General features: G+C 42.8%; 1 protein-coding gene across 5 annotated transcripts in view; it reads right to left on the reverse strand.

Moving 5' to 3' along the window:
- The window catches only part of LOC103972758 (eukaryotic translation initiation factor 2 subunit gamma), a 33,005-nt gene that overhangs the window by 7,463 nt on the left and 7,340 nt on the right, over positions 1-18,202 (reverse strand). For 4 of the 5 annotated variants that reach the window (XM_009387104.3, XM_009387102.3, XM_009387103.3 and 1 more), the window contains exon 2: positions 7,004-7,143. In XM_009387104.3, the coding sequence (XP_009385379.2) occupies positions 7,004-7,109 (106 nt within the window). In that variant the 5' untranslated portion in view covers positions 7,110-7,143. The remainder of the gene's footprint in view (positions 1-7,003; positions 7,144-18,202) is intronic. The other variant, XM_009387105.3, reaches the window with a different exon arrangement.

Here is an 18,202-nt window from a genome sequence, read left to right on the forward strand (position 1 = left end):
GCAGAGGCAAGAGAAGGATCATGTTATTCCATGGGTCCTTCATTCTGACAGAGCGGACTCATATTGCATGATGCCAAGGACGAAGGGAGCTTCTGGGCACATGCACCTTATCCCAAAGAAGCATTTGATGGAGGAAGTAAGGCGACTCAACTTGCAGAGGCGAAGTTAGGTTCAGAAGGCCTTAGCACGAGGCAAGAGGACGCGAAGGCAGGTACTCTTAAATAATATGCCACAGTGTTGCCATTCAAGTTGCCATGAAGGAAGCGGTGCGTAGTGAAGATTGTGCTGGTAGGGGCAGTGGCCCAAGATCTAGACAATGGTGCACTAATTGTAGTGAAGTCGGGGGGACTTCGGGAGCTACTAGGCGACGGACTGTCCTAGAGCGGTGCTTTATCTAGGTGTGACCCAAGAGTGGGTGGATGAAGGTCGATGGACAAAGGAGCGAACAAAATCGAAGGTGGAAGAGACCCTGCGATGTATTGGCAGAGGCCACATATGTGTATCGGATCGTGGTGGAACAGTTCGTGGCAATGCGATACACATGAATGAGTCCCGTGAGGGACTAGATCATACGGAGGTATGATCGGGAGCTACTGGAAGCTCCACTTCGGTGAACAACACGACAGCAAGAAGGGCTATGGATTCAAGGAGTGAAGGCCATGGTATCGCAGAGGCAGGTCTTCCGTGCGTGCATCGAATTTTGCATCGGATGAAAGCCTTGGTCATCAGCATATGGGGGCTGTGTTCCACCAAAGGAAAAGTTCGAATGCAAGTACCAGTGAGTCCCATGGGAGGGACTTGATTATACAGAGGTATGATCGAAGCAGTTAGAGAGTTGAACTGCTCTATAGCTCATATTCGCTTAAGAGAGCCCGGCAAGTCAGAGGACAAGGTCAAGTACGCGAACGTTGCTACCAAAGAAGCTAAGGAGAACAAAATCGGTGCAAATCCTACAACGTGATAGCAGAGGCCATGCATGGGAGTTGCAGTCTGTCTTTCCATCGACCAAAGAGAGCTGCTTGGAGAACACAGAGGTGTTGAAGCAGGGGGTCGAAAGGGGCGAGGAAGCGACGACGAGTCCAGAGGGACTTAGCTACCCAAAATCAAGCATCAGTTAGAATGGAGGTGGACTCAGAGGAGTGCCACAAAGACATATCTACTGATCGTGAATAAAAGGGATGCAGATGCGATGCGACGAATAGTAGGGCCATGGGTATGGTAGCGCCATGGTACCGCAGAGGCGGGACTACCGTGAAAGTCATTGATCCCTTGCTCTCATGGAGGGAGAGCGCTTGGTCATGAAAGGGGCCGAGGAGGTGAAGCATGCAGAGGCAAACTCCAAGTATCGAGACAAGGCTAAAGGGCAGAGGCCAAGGAACTTCGTAAGACTGGTGTTAACGAGCTTCTCATCAAGATAGCCGAAAGTGAAGGACTTCGGGTCATGCAAGAGTGCACGACCAAGGAACGAAGCAGGCAGTACGCGGTGCTGTACCTTTACTACTCAATGGAGTAGGCGGTAGGGTTGATGGAGAAGACGGTACAATCCCAGAGGCGACCAAATCTATTAGAGAATTACTCCAAGTTGGGGTGAAAACTTCTTGCATTCCAAAAGTTCGATAGCATTGAGAAGGTGAATCACAGTAGCTAACTCAATGCAAAGAGTGCAAACACTTCAAGTGCTTCAGAAGTGTGAGCAAAGAGCAGGCGAAGGTCAGTAACCAGCTCGATGCAGGAAGTACAACCTCGAGGAGGCAAGCGAAGTCAAGTAACCTTTGCCTTCTCAACCCTTAAGAGAATGGGCGAAACCGAGCACCACAATTCTCTTATCTATCCAGCAAAGGAGCTCTGCACAAGTTCAAAGACCCTTCGAAGATAATAGAAGACAATAGTTGTCAAATCATCACCAACGGTGATCAGTGCTACTGAGAGTAGATTATCCGCTTCATTTCCCAACGAAATACCAATCGAAAACAGAAGTGATACGAACCTACTTGGAAGTGACAACTAAGTGAAAGAAGAGTCAATGGGTAAATTTTATGGAGGAAAGACCCAAAACTTCAGAAGTTTGCGAGACGATGCTCGTTAAAGCTCCAACAAGCATCCACCCAATTCAAGCAGCATGAGGCATTTGAGAGACTGGCGCAATAAGAATGGTCTTTTCCTTCATCTGGAGGATCCGCAGGAACCAACAGAGATCAACACAACTCAGCCAACCCCACACTAGAGTCATAGTCATTGGCGAGTTGAAGCAGCATGGCGGATCAAAGGTTCGACTACTCAAAAACAGCAACGGAGAGCAGCTGGGAGCCACAAGGCGCATTGCAGCTGGAGCAAAAGATTGAAGACTCAGCAAAGGCAAGGAGTTGCAGTGTCGGCAAAGGCTTCGACGAGGACGTCGAAGGAATAAGTGGGGGAGAATGTCACGGACAAACTTCTAAACAGGATGTTTGATGTAATGCTTATGTATGTCCGTGTCTTTTGGTATGTTCATACTTTGCCTAACATGTAGAGGGACAGCCGAAGGCTTAATAGTCCCATTTTAGTTGGGTTTGGTGATCGTTTTAGACTTGCAAATAAAGGTTGTGTCATGTGGCACTTCTCTCTTTTCACGGACAAAGTGTTCTCCCTGAGAACCTTGAAAATTGTCTGAAGGTGCTCGACATGCTCCTCGAGCGTTTGGCTGTAGACGACGATACCGTCCAAGTAGACGTGGTCGGAGCATTGGTTAAGCCGAAAGGCATCACCAAGAACTCAAACGCTCTATACCCGATCACACAGATAATCTTCGCTTCGTCGCCTTCAGCAATGCGCACCTGACATTAAGTTTGGAGAAATACTTGGCTTTACCCAATTGGTCGAATAAGTCCTCGATGAGTAAGATGGGATACTTGTTCTTCACCGTCACTTTATTAATGGCTCGATAATCGACGCATAGTCGTAGGCTCCCATCTTATTTCTTTTGGAAGAAAACTAGAGCTCCGAATGGTGTTTTAAAACTACGAATGAGACCACCGCTCAGTAGTTCATCTAACTGCTTTCAAAGCTCTGCCAGCTCTGGAGGGGACATTCGGTAGGGTGGTCTCGCTGGAGGCTTTACTCCCGGCTCCAACTCGATATGATGATCCATGCCTCTGCGTGGCGACAGAGTCTTCGGCAACTCGAGTGGCATAATGTTTGTGAACTCCTTCAGAACGTTCGCCACCACAACAGGTTCATGAATGGCCTCCTCGTCGAGTGGCTTTAGCTTCACAGCAGCCACGAATGTTAATTCGCTTTTTCGTACCCCTTTCTTCAGTTGTAATGTCGAAATATGTTGGGGGTCCCTAGTTCCTCTCCGAGAGACGGGAACCACACAAAGGTCGTCACCTCCCATCATACATAGAGAGTTTAGGAACGGCATTGGCACCAACTTCGCCGTGTGCATAAACTCCATTCCAAGAATCACTTGGAAGTCGTCCAATGGCACCGCCATCATGTTCGTGCTCCCGCTCCATGTTCCAATCTTGATGGGGACACTCTTTGCCAACCCGGAGATTCGCTTGGTCTCCGAGTTCACCGCCTTCATCCGACTTAGGTTCTTCTCCAAGATCAGCCCAAGTCGCTTTACTTCTCAATCGGCAATAAAGTTATGGGTAGCGCCCGTGTCCACCATTACATGGGTTGTTTGGCCATTGAGCTTAATGTCCACGTACATCAGCTCTCTACTCCCTGCTTTCAATGGCTTTGCCTTCATGTTCTCCTCCACTTAACCCCGCAATACATTCAACAAAAGCATTACTCTCATTCAGGGATCTTGCGACTCCTCATCGTCGTTGCTGGATTCAGAACTACTTGAACTGAGGGTGAAACGGCTTTGCCCTTGTCTAATTTGGGGGGATGGATGGAAGCTGTTAAAGCATTGAGTGCTTGATTCTATAGGCACTCTCTCACCATATGCGGCCCTCCGCACAAGAAGCATCCATTAGGTTTTGGGGCCTTGCCTTTTGAGCTTGGCCCTTTGTGGGAGTTCTTCCTTTGTTCGCCTCCGGGCTCCTTCCCTCGAGAATATTTTGGAGGGCGATTTCCTGAAGATTGTTTCTTTTTCCCGAGTCCTTAAAGGAAACAAAGCCGGTGAGCCTTTCGGCGGCAGCAATTGCCCCGATCACATCGGTGACATTCCTTCGATGCAGTTCTTATTGAGCCCATGGCTTCAAACCATCGAGGAAACTGAATAGCTTATTCTTATCGGGCATGTCTTGTATGTCCAGCATTAGTGCAGAAAATTGTTTCACGTAGTCTCGAATGGAAGTACTTTGGCAGAATTGTCTTAGTTTCCTCCTTGCGACGAACTCGATGTTCTCAAGTAGAAACTGAGTTCTCAACTCTCGCTTTAAGTCCTCCCATATGTCCACCCAACACCGACCTTGTTGGATCTCCTCCCAACGAGTTCGCCACCAAAGTTTTGCATCCTCATTCAAATACATTGTTGCTATCGAAACTTTGGTTTCTTTAGAATCAGGCCTCGTAGCTCGAAAGTATTGTTTCATGTTAAACAGGAAATTCTCGAGCTCTTGAGCATCTCTAGCACCTCCATAACAATGCAACTCGGGTGCCCTCAAGTTTTGTGGCAGCGCAATACGGGTGTTGCCTCCTCCCGCATTTAGTGCCCTTGTGAGGATGGTCACCCTGGAAGTGAGTTCTACCACGAGTTTGTGCAAATGTTGCATGGAGTCTTTTGTGTCGTCTGATAGTCGATCGACTAGGGCCTCAACCTTGTCGATCCGAGATTTAGCTTCTTCTTGCGAGCTCTCTACCCGAAGAAACCTTCGTTGGCCATGGTAGAGTTCCTTCAAGCTCGCTTCAAGAACATCCAAGAGGGTTTCCGCCACTGTGAGTCTCTCCTTATGGCTCTTTTTCCCGGTTGGCGCTCCAAATTGCGCCTCCTCCGCTCGCGAAGAGTAGCCAACTTCTCACTCATCATGTTCGCTGTCGCGCTCCTCCTAAGCAGCTCTAATAGCATGAGAGCGAGTATGCACTTATAGCCCACCTACGGTTGCTTGGGGCAAGGGTCCAGCTTGCCCCGTCTTGCTTGATTCGTCATGATGCTTTGCAATGGCGAAATTACGAAGTTCCTTCGCTGCTTGCTCGAATTGCTTGCCCGCTCTGATACCACAATGTCACGGATTTAGCTGGAATTGCCTAAGTCGTGAGGCACCCTTGTGGCAAAGACGCGAACTGAGCTTGAGTTGCCTAAGTCATGAAGCACCCTTGCGCCAACTTCTCAGACTTAGCTAGGATTGCCTAAGTTGTGACGCACCCTTGCGATATGCATCCGCAAAGGGTCAACCAATTTGCAACCTCACTCAGATCCCGAAGGACCTATAAAAGAGAAAGTTGATTAGTTCGAAGAACGAGCGACGGACAAGTCCCGACGTCTCGCGAAAGGGGAAGCTTTACAAGCAATTCAGCGAGCACCTTGCGTGCACGAGAGAAAAGAGAGAAAGAAGGAAAACAAGGACTTTAGAAGGTTGAACGAACAGCTGCAAGTCCACAAACAGTTGCTCACCGGGTGCCAGGCGCGAAGACAAGTTCTCGTCAAGTTAACGTGCGAACTTGTGAAAGATTGTTCAACGCCCGACAATATATCGAAGCCTCATCCAGCCCTGTACCACTCGGGGGGTTCCAAGGTACTGAGATGGTTGACGTTTCTTGTGCAGCTACGGCTTGCCGAAAACAAGTCGTGACACACGAAAACGGAACTGTTTTGGGCAGTTTGTCCCGACGCGGTGAACGATTGCACTGCTACGCTGCAACCTATTCGAACATGCATTTTTACAAGTAAAAACATACAAAACTAAGGGAAAACATGTTGCCATGTCTCGGTACAAGCATGCAAAATCGACGAACGGTTCGTTGAACGAAATTGTTGCGGGTACGCGACAACCATTCGTGACAGATGGGGATAAAGACGCCCAGGAGGATAAAGAGGGACCAGAAGATCACGATGTACCTAGCGTTGGACTAGTCGACGCACATCCACTTGAGGCAGAACCAGAAGCTCCTGAGCTCGTCGTCAACGCAAGAGAAGCTACGTGCATGCGATGCCCTACTAGGGAGAAACGACTTAGTGCTGCTGCTGATGGTCATTTCCACGACGACGCCTCCTCCCTCCATTAATGGATGCCTCAGTTTAAAAAAAAAATTCAATTATACGTGTCATTATATTAATAGTTTATTATGAGTCAGCATATCACGTAAGTAGACTCTAACGTTAACTCGAACTTGACGGGAGGGACTTAAATGCTACGTTTTTTAAAATATTTTTAGACATTAGTAAACCATAACGGCTTAAGAGGTCCATGGTCAAAATCACAAGGGCTAAAATGGACATTAACTCTAAATTACACATGCCATTATATTAATAGTTTATTGTGAGTCAGCATGACACGCAAGCAGACTCTAACATATGTTAACTTAGACTTGACGGGAGAAGCTTATATGCTACATTTTTTTAAGTGTATGGATTATTTTAGAAATGAGTAAACCATAAGGACTTAAGAGGTCCATGGTCAAAACCACAAAGGTTAAAATAGACCTTAACTCTATGTTTGCCAAGCAAGCCACTATAAATTCACTATCACACTATGCACCTCATAGAAGGGTAAGTAAGCAAAAAACCTAACTAATACATCTCCCATTATGTGTTCAATATGCACTAAAACCAAACAATGGTCAATATTTTTAAACAAGAAAGATGACTCTTTCTTACATCATAAATTTAATATGTAACATTTCAAACATATTGACAGTTTATCTCTAATGACTTTGCAGTTTGCACACCCAACTTCTCATCTAATTAAACAGATAACAATAACATACTAAGTGACTCTCACACTGTTGTTAAGATATTTTGTTGTGACTAACGAAAGACCAGCTCATTTATGTCCTCATCAGAAAAGAAAATTGCATATAAAACACTGAAATGTTACTATTAAAAAATAAACTGTTCAAGGACAGATCTTACCAATATTAATGGTTGCCTGACGTGAAATAACTTCTGGTGACAAAGGATAAAGCTTTGTCACATCAAGCTTACTTAAGTCCTGCTCCATTAATCCTTTACGAGACATTTTTACTAGAGATGGTACACCTGAGGCCTGAAAGCTATGAGAACAAACATTACTTGTAAATAGTAGCTGTTTAAGCTTAATAGAAAAACCAAGCTTGACCATCTCAACAACTGCATTATGAAATAAATATAGCTTGAATGTGCAGAAATAAACCATCACGAATAAAAAGAAGGGATCAGTTCCATGACAAACAACAAACATAGGATTATTTGATAAAAGAAACTTTCAAAAAACTTGACAAATTATTTTCTTTTCTCCACCATACAAGGTGTTGAATCTCGGATTTTGATGATTAAACCAATCAATATATGTTTATGTTTTAATCTGTGTTTTGAGTGACGCAGGATGCTTCGATCAGGATTAGACAAATAAAGCAGGAAAAATCATGTTGGGCCGGAGGAACATGTCAGAAGATTGGACGTCAGGCCGGTGGATCGGTCGACGTATCGACAGAAGGCTTCGGGCTGTGGATTCAGGCATCGGGCCAAGAAGAGTGGACATTGCGCCAAGGATATCGAAGTTGCGGAGTCAACTGGCCGATTGGGCAATAGGCCGCAGGAGAGGACGATGCATCGAAGAATCGGACGAAGCGTCGAGGGACCAATGACATGCCGGACAACTTGATTAGATGCTTAGGATTAATTGTCTAGATCGAAGTGTGTTTTACATGTGCAGGATTAACTACGACGGTAAGACATGAAGCAAAATGAAGTCCCGAAGTCAAGATCGAGATCACGTTGGGAGTTCGAGAGTTCGTCGGAAGTCCGGACGTTCGTCGAAAGTTCTGCGGGAACCAGTCGAGAAGTCGCGGAGCTTGCTAGAGAAGCTCATCGGAACTCGCCAAGAAGATCGTCGTGAAGTCCAGGAGCTTGCCGGGAGTCTGCCGGAACATTGTCGAGAGTTCGTTGAAGGTTCGCCAGAAGCTCGCCGAAAGAATTGACATAGGGATTTGTTTAGCTTAGAATATGTCTTAGGAATCGTAGTTAGCACGTAATTGGGATTGGATTTGGGCCAACCCAATTAGGGTCCAGCTAGACCCATATAAGAACTGTGTTGGGCCCAATAAGAGGCCCAAACAATGCCCCAAGAAGACTCACCGTCATGGCACAGTCTTCGAGACTGTGTTAGGCGATGGTACCACCAGTCTGGGCGGTTGTACTGCCCCTAGCAAGGTGCCAGGCGGTGGTACCGCCAGTCTGGGCGGTGGTACCGCCCAGCACTGGCCCCCAGGCGATGGTACTGCCAGACCTGGGCGATGGTACCGCCCAGGACCATGTCAGTCAAACTGACACTGGGCGGTGGTACCGCCCGTGCTCGTGGAACCCGGGATGGGAAAGATTTAAACTCCAAGTTTGAATCAACTTGAAGCCTATAAATACCCCTCTCATCCCTGGTTAAAGAACACAAGCACAGAAAGATTAAAAGAGAGAATGCTGCTGCAATCTCTAAAATTTACCTCCTCTAAATTCCAAGTGTTAGAATTCTGTTTAGAGAGGAGAGTGAGTGCTTGTAAGGGTTGTCTCTTAAACCCAGTAAAAGGATAAGAGGGGTGTAAGAAGGAGTTGGTCTTCGCTTATTGAAGGAAGACCTCTAGTGGATGCCGGTGGCCTCGACGTTAGAGGAATCGGAGTGGATGTAGGTCACGATTGACCGAATCACTATAAACTGTCGTCTTCTCTGGTTTACATTTACTTTCTGCTGTTTATCTTTACTGCAAACCTCTTCAATAGCTTACTGCCTTCTGTTCATTTACGAACGTGTTTCAAAGATAAGTTTCCGAAATCGGTTTTACGTCGGAAACGGTTTTATCGTACGAACGTTTTTTTTCGGAAGACGTGATTTTATCTGCTGCACTAATTCACCCCCCCTCTTAGTGCTCTCGATCCTAACACAAGGAACTTTAATGGATTCAAAAGAAAAACATGGTTCTTTTATGAGTAATTTTTTTTTAATTTTCTTTAATGTCAGGCTTTGAGTACAATTAGAAATGTAAATAATCACGTACATAAAACTCAATCTCTAAGATAGAAAAATAGGCGTAGAATGTATGTATGATATTTAAGTTTCTCAACATAGTGACAATATAGATATGTTTTTTCTGCAAACAGATAGTGAGAGGACATAAAAATTGTCACTTAAAGTGTTTAAAAGCTTCTTAGAACTTGTAAGATGGAAGATACAAGCAGAAAACACCTTGACAATATGCACACAATTACCCTCAAATTTTGTTTTAGTTGACTCGAGAGTTTCAAGCATATCTTGATGTTCCATATGGAATCCAAAGAAGAAACTCGAGCATCACTTTTCAGATAATGTTGTTCACCATAACATAAGGGAAGAGAAGTTTCTGCTGCATATCAAATGTAAAGTTCAACCCATAACAAAGACATGACTGTTACATATAGGTGTTAACAAAATAGACTCAGATTATTTCATACATAACTGCTTCTTGATCCAAACTATTGTTGCATGACTCAAAACCAAATCTTAGCCAAATTAAGAAGAAAATATGACCTGATTTTTATCTACAGAAAATTCTTCTGTGTGCAGATATTATGCACCAAATGTTTTCAGGGAAGATGTTATTTAATACAGACAAGGCTTCTTGACTTCCTATACATAACATATTCCGCATAGTAGAGTCATGCCAAGAAAAAGGTGTAAAGGTAATTTCTTGCACCATACTATTACGAACTTAGCTGGAATTTCCTAAGTCGTGAGGCACCCTTGCGGCAAAGTCACGGACTTAGCTGGAGTTGCCTAAGTCGTGAAGCATCCTTGCGCCAACTCTTCAGACATAGCTGGGATTGCTTTAGTCATGAGGCGCCCTTGCGACATATACATCCGCAAAGGGTCAGCCTAGTTGCAACCTCGTATAGGTCCCGAAGGACCTGTAAAACAGAAAGTTGATTAGATTAAAAACGAGCGACGGACAAGTCCCGACATCTCGCGAAGAGGGAAGCTTTACAAGCAATTCAGCGAGCACCTTGAGTGCAAGAGAGAAAAAAGAGGAAGGAGAAAACAAGGACTTTAGAAGGTAGAACGAACAGTTGTAAGTCCACAAACAACTGCTCAACGAGTGTCAGGCACGAAGACAAGTTCTCGTCAAGTTAACGTGCGAACTTGTGAAGATTATTCAACGCCCGATAATATATCGAAGCCCCATCCAGCCCTGTGCCACCCGCGGGGTTCTAGGGGGCTGAGATGGCTGACATTTTGCGTGCAGATACGGTCTGCAGAAAACAGGCCATGGTACATGAAAACAGAGCCATTTTGGGGTGGTTTTGCTCAATGCAGTGAGTGATCACACTGTAGCACTGCAACCTGTTCGAACAAGCATTTTTACAAGCAAAAACACACAAAACCAAGGCAAAACATGCTGCCAAGCATCTGTACATGTAGGCAAAAGCGACGAACGATTCGTTGAACGAAGTTATTACGTGTGCACGACGACCGTTCGTGACATTCTCCCCCACTTAAACTGTCGATGCCCTCGTCGATGCTTGTTGGTAATTGTTGATGATTGCTTCTTCATGTAGTAGGGCATCTTCAGGCTCCCAACTAGCTTCGGTTCGGGGAAACTTTCGTCACTTCACCAAGTACTCGATCTGCTCAGCTTCATTGGGTAGCTTTATGTTGCGATCCACAAAAATGGTTTCAACTCGCTTCTCGTATGAGGCTCTAGTGGGGGGTAGCCGAGTTGGAACACTTCAGGAAGCATCTTACGAGTCTGAGTGGTAGGCTTTCAAGTTACTGGCATGAAAAATAATGTGAATTTTGAGCCACGCTGGTAGCTACAACTTGTATGAGACGTTGTCCACCCTACTGATAATTGGGAAGGGTCTGTCATACTTGCGCACCAATCCTTTGTGTACTTTGTGCCTAAAAAATTGGAATGATGCTGGTTGGAGCTTCACCGACACCAAATCACCGACTTTGAACTCTTGTGGTCGCCTTCCCAAGTCTGCTCACTTCTTCATCCTTTTGGCTGCCTTCACTAAGTAAGCCCACGCAATATCCGCATTTCAGTGTCATTCTTTTGCAAAGTGATATACTGACGGACTACTCCCAATATACCCGATAGCCAAGGTGTGAGGAGTCGACGGTTATTGTCCTGTAATGATCTCAAATGGGCTCTTGTTGGACGCAGAGCTCCGCTACAAGTTGTAGGAGAATTGGGTTATGTCCAACAGCTTCAATCAATCTCGTTGGTTGGCACTCACGTAGTACCGAAGATATTACTCAAGGAGCGAGTTTATCCTTTTGGTTTGACCATCCGTCTATGGGTAGAGGCTTGTGGAGAAGTATAACTTAGACCCCAACAATTTAAATAGCTCGGTCCAGAATCGCCCCAGGAAATGAGCGTCTCAATCACTGATGATATTGTACAGGACTCCCCAATACTTCACCACATTCTTCATCATCAACTTGGCCGCCTGCTCTACTGAATAGTGTAGGGGTGCAACAATGAAAGTTGCATACTTTGAAAATCAATCAACCACCACAAATATCGATCCTAGTCCCCCTACTGCCGATAAGCTTGATATGAAGTCCAAGGAAATGTTCTCCCACGACCTTTCTAGTATGGGCAATAGCTACAAAAGTCTTATCGGCTTTCGCTGCTCCACCTTATCTTGTTGGCAAGTAAGGCACATTCGAATGTATTCCTCTACATTAGTCCCCATCTTCGACCAGTAGAAGGCCCTCTCCACAAGGGCCAATGTTCGATGAATGCCCGGATGTCCTGCCTAAAGGGAATCGTGACACTCTCTTACGAGTTCGCGCTTCAAATTCTCCACTCGAGGAACATAAATCCTATTCCCTTTTGTGTAGACGAGTCCCTCCTAGACCCAAAATCGTCGTGTCTTGCCTTCTTTGATTAGTTGCATCAGGATTACTGCCTGGGGATCATTGTACAGTCAATCCCTGATTCTAGAAAGGAAGTTGGAGTGTAACTGACTTGCTTGGCCTCCGCCATCCAATTGCATGGCATTCACCCGCTCCACTTTCTGGCTTAGCGCATCGACCACGACATTGCTCTCCCAGGCTTGTACTTCATTGTCATATTAAATTCAACCAGGAAGTCCTACCATCGTGCTTGCTTTGGGGAAAGTTTCTTTCGAGTTTAGAAGTAACTCAAAGCGATGTTGTCCGTCCTCGGCACAAATCGTGATCCGAGAAGATAGTGCTGCCAAACTCGAATATAGTAGACCACTACTGATATGAATAAGCAAGTTGATTATAATTCTGTCAAAAACCCTTTAACTATTCATGGATGACCAATGACAAGAGCTAAAGCTAAAATGATGAAAGAAGCTTTAACTTGTTTATTGAAAGGCACTTGGAAGGAGCAAGCTGGTCAAAACTTGGTCAAGATTTTATAGATACAAGAAGAGCCTAAAATAGTCAACCTGATTCAAATAAGTCCACATCGTGAAGAGAAAGTCTAACCTTAAGAGAAGGATGAATTTTTAGCCCATTTTAAAGAATAAAGGTCATTTAGCCATATTGGACCATATTAAGAATTGTGGGCTTATTCATGAATAATCATTCAAATCAATTCAAGGTAGATTCATGAGTAATCTACATTCATGCATTAGGAATATGAATGTCATTTAATGTACTTAATGGATTCATTCCCTTTGTACTTGGCCTTTGAACTATATAAACAAGGCTGACTCTTTTTGTAAGGAATATAATTCAGAAGTGTATTCGACTTTTAACACCAGTGAGTGTTTTTTTTTTAAGTTCTTGCATGAACTTTGGAACTTATTAAGCTTTTCTGCTTGTGGCGTTCAAAACCCAAAAATATTTGTTTTTCCTTTCAACTTATCAAGCTTCTTAGTTTGTGACGTTTTAAGGGAATCAAAGTACTGTTCTAATTACTTCATCAAATTTTCATTAATAAAGTGATTAGAATAGTTTTCCTAACTTCAATCTTGAATAATCCGTCCTGTTTCAATTTGTTGGAGGGGATCAATTTGCATTCCATATGTATAATAGCTTTTTAGCTATCGGGGTGTATGATTGCTAAGTTGATGATTTCCATCATTTGGTATCAGAGCTCGGCTCAAGTTTGAGGTTTGCGTATCCATTTATTTGCTATCTTTTATATTTTCCTTTTCTCTTCTTCTTCTTTTTGGACAATATCTATAATTATTGTTCTTCCTTCATCTTCATTGTTATGTTTCTTGTGTTATTACTATTCTTCTTTGTAATTTTGCACTTTATTGTGTAAAAAAAAAGATCAAAAAGTCAAAAAAAAAGGAGAAAATCAAAGGTAAAAAAAAGAGGGAAAATCAAAGGTCAAAAAAAAAAGAGAGATCAGAATTAAAAAAAAAAAAATTTGCGGAGTCAAGGAATTCTTGCAAATTACAGAATTCTACCTTTGTTCATTTGAATTCCTGTTTCGGTTTGGAAATCTTTCTTCATTCTAAAAATATTTTCTTTGTTCAATTGATATTTGAATTCTAATCTTTGCTTATAATTAAAGTGCATTACACACACCTTTAAATTGGCCTACCTTTTGTTTGTTTTTAAACCTATCTAATTTCACTATTTTTGAATTGTCATAATCTGAATTATTTGTTTAAGTACCTTAGTAAATCTAAGAACTCAAATAACAAAACAAGAGAGGTAAAAGGCAAGAGTGGTGAGATCAGTATCGATAAAAGCCAAAAATTGTATGAAACACGAGCGGAGTGAATCAAATCTAGAGTGAAACACGTGAGGGAGGGTTGGTGAGGTTGTTCTAACTTTGTTTTTCAGGTTGTATACATGTCTAAAAATAAAGAAGCGAGTTCTTCATCAAATGATCTTTTAGTTTAAGCAATGCAGCAACAATTTGAACGTTCGTTCAAAGTGATGGGAGATGTAAGAGATCATTTAGAAAGGCATGATGATGCAATTAATAGATTGCAAGGTGAACCATGGCGTGGGAGACAACCAACCTTTGTCAATGATGAATATGATGGTGGCGACGACGTGGATGATGACCAAGTTACTCTAATTGGTCAAGATATTAATCCTAGGAGACAAACTAGGAGAGGACGTTTTGATGGTGTGGACAGAAACATAGGCAACATCAAAATGAAAATTCCTTCTTTTCAAGGCAAAAATAATCTAGATGCCTATTTGGAGTGGGAACGAAAAGTGGAGATTATTTTTTAATGTCACAACTACTCTGAAGAGAAAAAAGTAAAATTAGTCGCTGTTGAATTTTTTTATTATGCTATTATTTGGTGGGATCAATTGTGAAAAGACAGGCGTAGAAATGGTGAAAGGCTCGTGGAGACTTGGTTGGAGATGAAACAAATCATAAGGAGGAGATTTGTCCCTAGCTATTACTATAGGGATTTGCATGAACGACTGCAAACCTTGACACAAGGTTTCATGAGTGTTGATGAGTATCACAAGGAGACGGAGATAGCCATGATAAGGGCTAATGTGGAGGAAGACCGCGAGGCCACCATGGCTCGATTACTAAGTGGATTAAACAAGAACATTGCTGATCTTGTAGAGTTGCAACATTATGTGGAGAGTGAGGACATGGTGAATGTGGCCATGAAAATTGAAAGGCAACTCAAAAGAAAAGGAACAAGGTATGATTCAAAACCTTATTCAGGTTCTTCTTCTTCTTGGAAACCGAATTGGAGTAAAAAGGATGATAAACCCATTGTTAAGCCTAAAATTGATGAAACTAAAGGCAAAAATAAATCAAGCAGCATGGGTAAAGGTGAGAATCTACCTAATCAAACTAGAGGTATTAAGTGTTTTAAGTGTGCATGGACATGTGGCACGTGAATGTCCTAATAAGAGAGTTATGATCATGAGGGATGGAATTGTGGAATCTGAAAGTGAGAGAGAGGATGATGAAGACATTCTAGAGGATGCTAGTGATGTAGAGTATGCTAAAGGTGAAAATCTAGTTGTTCAACGCACACTTAGTTTGCAAAATAAAAATGATGAACATGGTGAACAACGTGAAAATCTATTTCATACTCATTGTTTGATTGCTAACAAGTTGTGTAATGTGATTGTTGATCGTGGAAGTTGTACAAATGTGGCAAGCACCTTGTTCATGGAGAAACTGAAATTCAAGCATCTAAAACCTTACAAGTTACAATGGTTGAATGATAGTGGTGTAGTAAAGGTAAATCGGCAAGTGTTAGTTTCTTTTTCAATTGGTAGATATAAGGATGAAGTTTGGTGTGATGTGGTACCTATATAAGCTAGTCATATGTTGTTGGGGAGACCTTGGCAATATGATCGAAGGGTAATACATGATGGGTTCAAGAATCGTTATTCTTTGATCACGGATGAACAGAAATATCAGCTTGGAACTTTGCCTCCAAAGACAATTTTTGAAGACCAAATGCACATAAAACAACAATATGAGGAACTTGAGTCTTCATTAACCAAAACTTTGGGGAGGAAACAAGAAAGAGAGAAAAAAGAAAATGGTGAGTTGAGTGGTAAAAATGAGAGTATTGGGAAACACAAAGGGAGAGAAAACAAGGAAAGCTTGAGTGAAAGAAAAATGTGTTTATGCCAAAATGAGTGATGTGAAAAAAGCCTTAACCACGAGGCAACCCTTACTTGTACTTATGTACAAGGATGTTTTAATTGCTTCTAACAAAATTGACAAGAGTTTGTCTAGTGTTATTGTTGATCTTTTGCAGGAAAATGAGGATCTCTTTCTCAAAGAAGTTCCTAATGGTTTGCCACCAATTAGAGGAATTGAGCATCAAATTGATTTCATTCTAGGTGCAAGCATACCGAATAAGCCAGCATATAGATGCAACCCCGAAGAGACTAAGGAAATCCAAAAGCAAGTGAGTGAGTCCATGTGCAGTTCCTGTTCTGTTGGTGCCTAAAAAGGAAGGATCTTGGAGAATGTGTGTTGATTGTCGAGCCATCAACAAAATCACGGTGATGAAGGCGCTAATTCGAGGACGAATCCTTTCGAGGAAAGGGGCAATGATATGAATGAACAAGTTGATTATAATTCTGCCAAAGAACCTTTAACTATTCATGAAGGACCAATGACAAAAGCTAAAGCTAAAAGGATGAAAGAAGCCTTAACTTGTTTATTAGAAGACATTTGGAAGGAGCAAGCTGGTTAAAACTTGGTCAAGGTTCTATGGATACAAGAAGAGCCTAAAATAGTCAACCTGATTCAAATAAGTCCACATCGTGAAAAGAAAATCCAGCCTTAAGAGAAGGATGAATTTTTAGCCCATTTTAAAAAAATAAAGGTCATTCAGTCATATTGGATCATATTAGGAATTGTGAGCTTATTCATGAATAATCATTCAAATCAATTCAAGGTAGATTCATGAGTAATCTATATTCATGCATTAGGAATATGAATGTCATTTAATATATTTAATGAATTCATTCCCTTTGTACTTGGTCTTTGTACTATATAAACTATAAGGAATAGAAATCAGAAGTGTATTCAACTTTTAACACCGATGAGTGTTTTGTTTTTAAGTTCTTGCATGAACTTTGGAACTTATCAAGCTTTTCTGCTTGTGGCGTTCAAAACCCAAAAATCTTTAATTTTCCTTTCAACTTATCAAGCTTCTTAGTTTGTGACGTTTTAAAGGAATCAAAGTGATGTTCTAATTACTTCATCAAATTTTTATTGATAAAGTGATTAGAATAGTTTCCCTAACTTCAATCTTGAACGATCCGTCTTGTTTCAATTTGTTGGTGGGGGTCAATTTGCATTCCATATGTATCATAGCTTTTTAGCTATCGGGATGTATGGTTGCTAAGTTGATGATTTCCATCGACCGCTGTCATCTCCTTCTCGTGCACCGGATACCGTCGCTTGGTCTCGTTTGAGCTTACGGCTCTCGTAGGCCACCAGGTGACCCTCCTACATGAGTACTCCCCCAATAGCGAAATCTGAAGCATCTATATGTACTTTGAAGGGCTCCCCATAGTCCAGCAATTTAAGCATCGGTTCTTCCAACACAATAGCCTTTAGATCTTGGAATGTAATTTCACATTTGTTAGACCATCTCCAAGGCTGCTCCTTCTTTAGCAACTCCGTCAATAGAGTTGCGCGCTTCGAATACCCGGCCATAAAGCGCCGATAGTAGTTGACGAAACCAAGGATCTCAGCTCTGACACCTTCTTTGAGTTCGTTATTTCGCAACAGCTTGCACCTTTGATTTATCTATCCGAATGGAACCATCACCGATTAGATACCCCAATAATAAGATCTTCGTCTGAGTAAAGTAGCACTTCTTCCTTTTCACGAACAAAGTGTTCTCCCTAAGAATCTTGAAAATTGTCCAAAGGTGCTCGACATGCTCCTCGAGCGTTTGGCTATAGACGACGATATCGTCCAAGTAGACGACCACAAACTTATCCAAATACTCCTTGAATAGTTGGTTCATAAGAGTGCAGAATGTGGCCGAAGTGTTGGTTAAGCCGAAAGGTATCACCAAGAACACAAACGCTCTATACCTGGTCACGCAAGTAGTCTTCGCTTCATCGCCTTCAGCAATACGCACCTGCCAGTACCCCAACCGAAGCTCGAGTTTGGAGAAATACTTTGCTTTGCCTAGTTGGTCGAACAAGTCCGCGATGAGCGGGATGAGATACTTGTTCTTCACCGTCACTTTGTTGAGGGCTCGATAGTCAACGTATAGTCGGAGGCTCCCATCTTGTTTCTTTTGGAAGAGAACTGGAGCTCCGAATGGTGCTTTAGAACTACGGATAACACCACCACTTAGCAGTTCATCTAACTGCTTTCTGAACTCTGCCAACTCTGGAGGGGACATGCAATAGGGTGGTCTTGCTGGAGGCTTCACTCCCGACTCCAGCTCGATATGATGATCCACGCATTTACGTGGTGGCAGAGTTTTCAACAACTCGGGTGACATAACATCTATGAACCCCTTCAGAACGTTCGCCACCACAGCAAGTTCATGAATGCCCTCCCCGTCGAGTGGCTCTAGCTTTACAACAACCACGAAGGTTAACTCTCCTTTTCGTACCCCTTTCTTCAATTGTAACGTCGATATTTGTTAGAGGTTCTTAGTTCCACTCCGAGAGACGGGAACCATATAAGGGTC

The sequence above is a fragment of the Musa acuminata genome, chromosome BXJ3-11 (genome assembly GCF_036884655.1).
Source record: "Musa acuminata AAA Group cultivar baxijiao chromosome BXJ3-11, Cavendish_Baxijiao_AAA, whole genome shotgun sequence".
In the NCBI taxonomy this organism is placed as follows: Eukaryota; Viridiplantae; Streptophyta; class Magnoliopsida; order Zingiberales; family Musaceae; genus Musa; species Musa acuminata.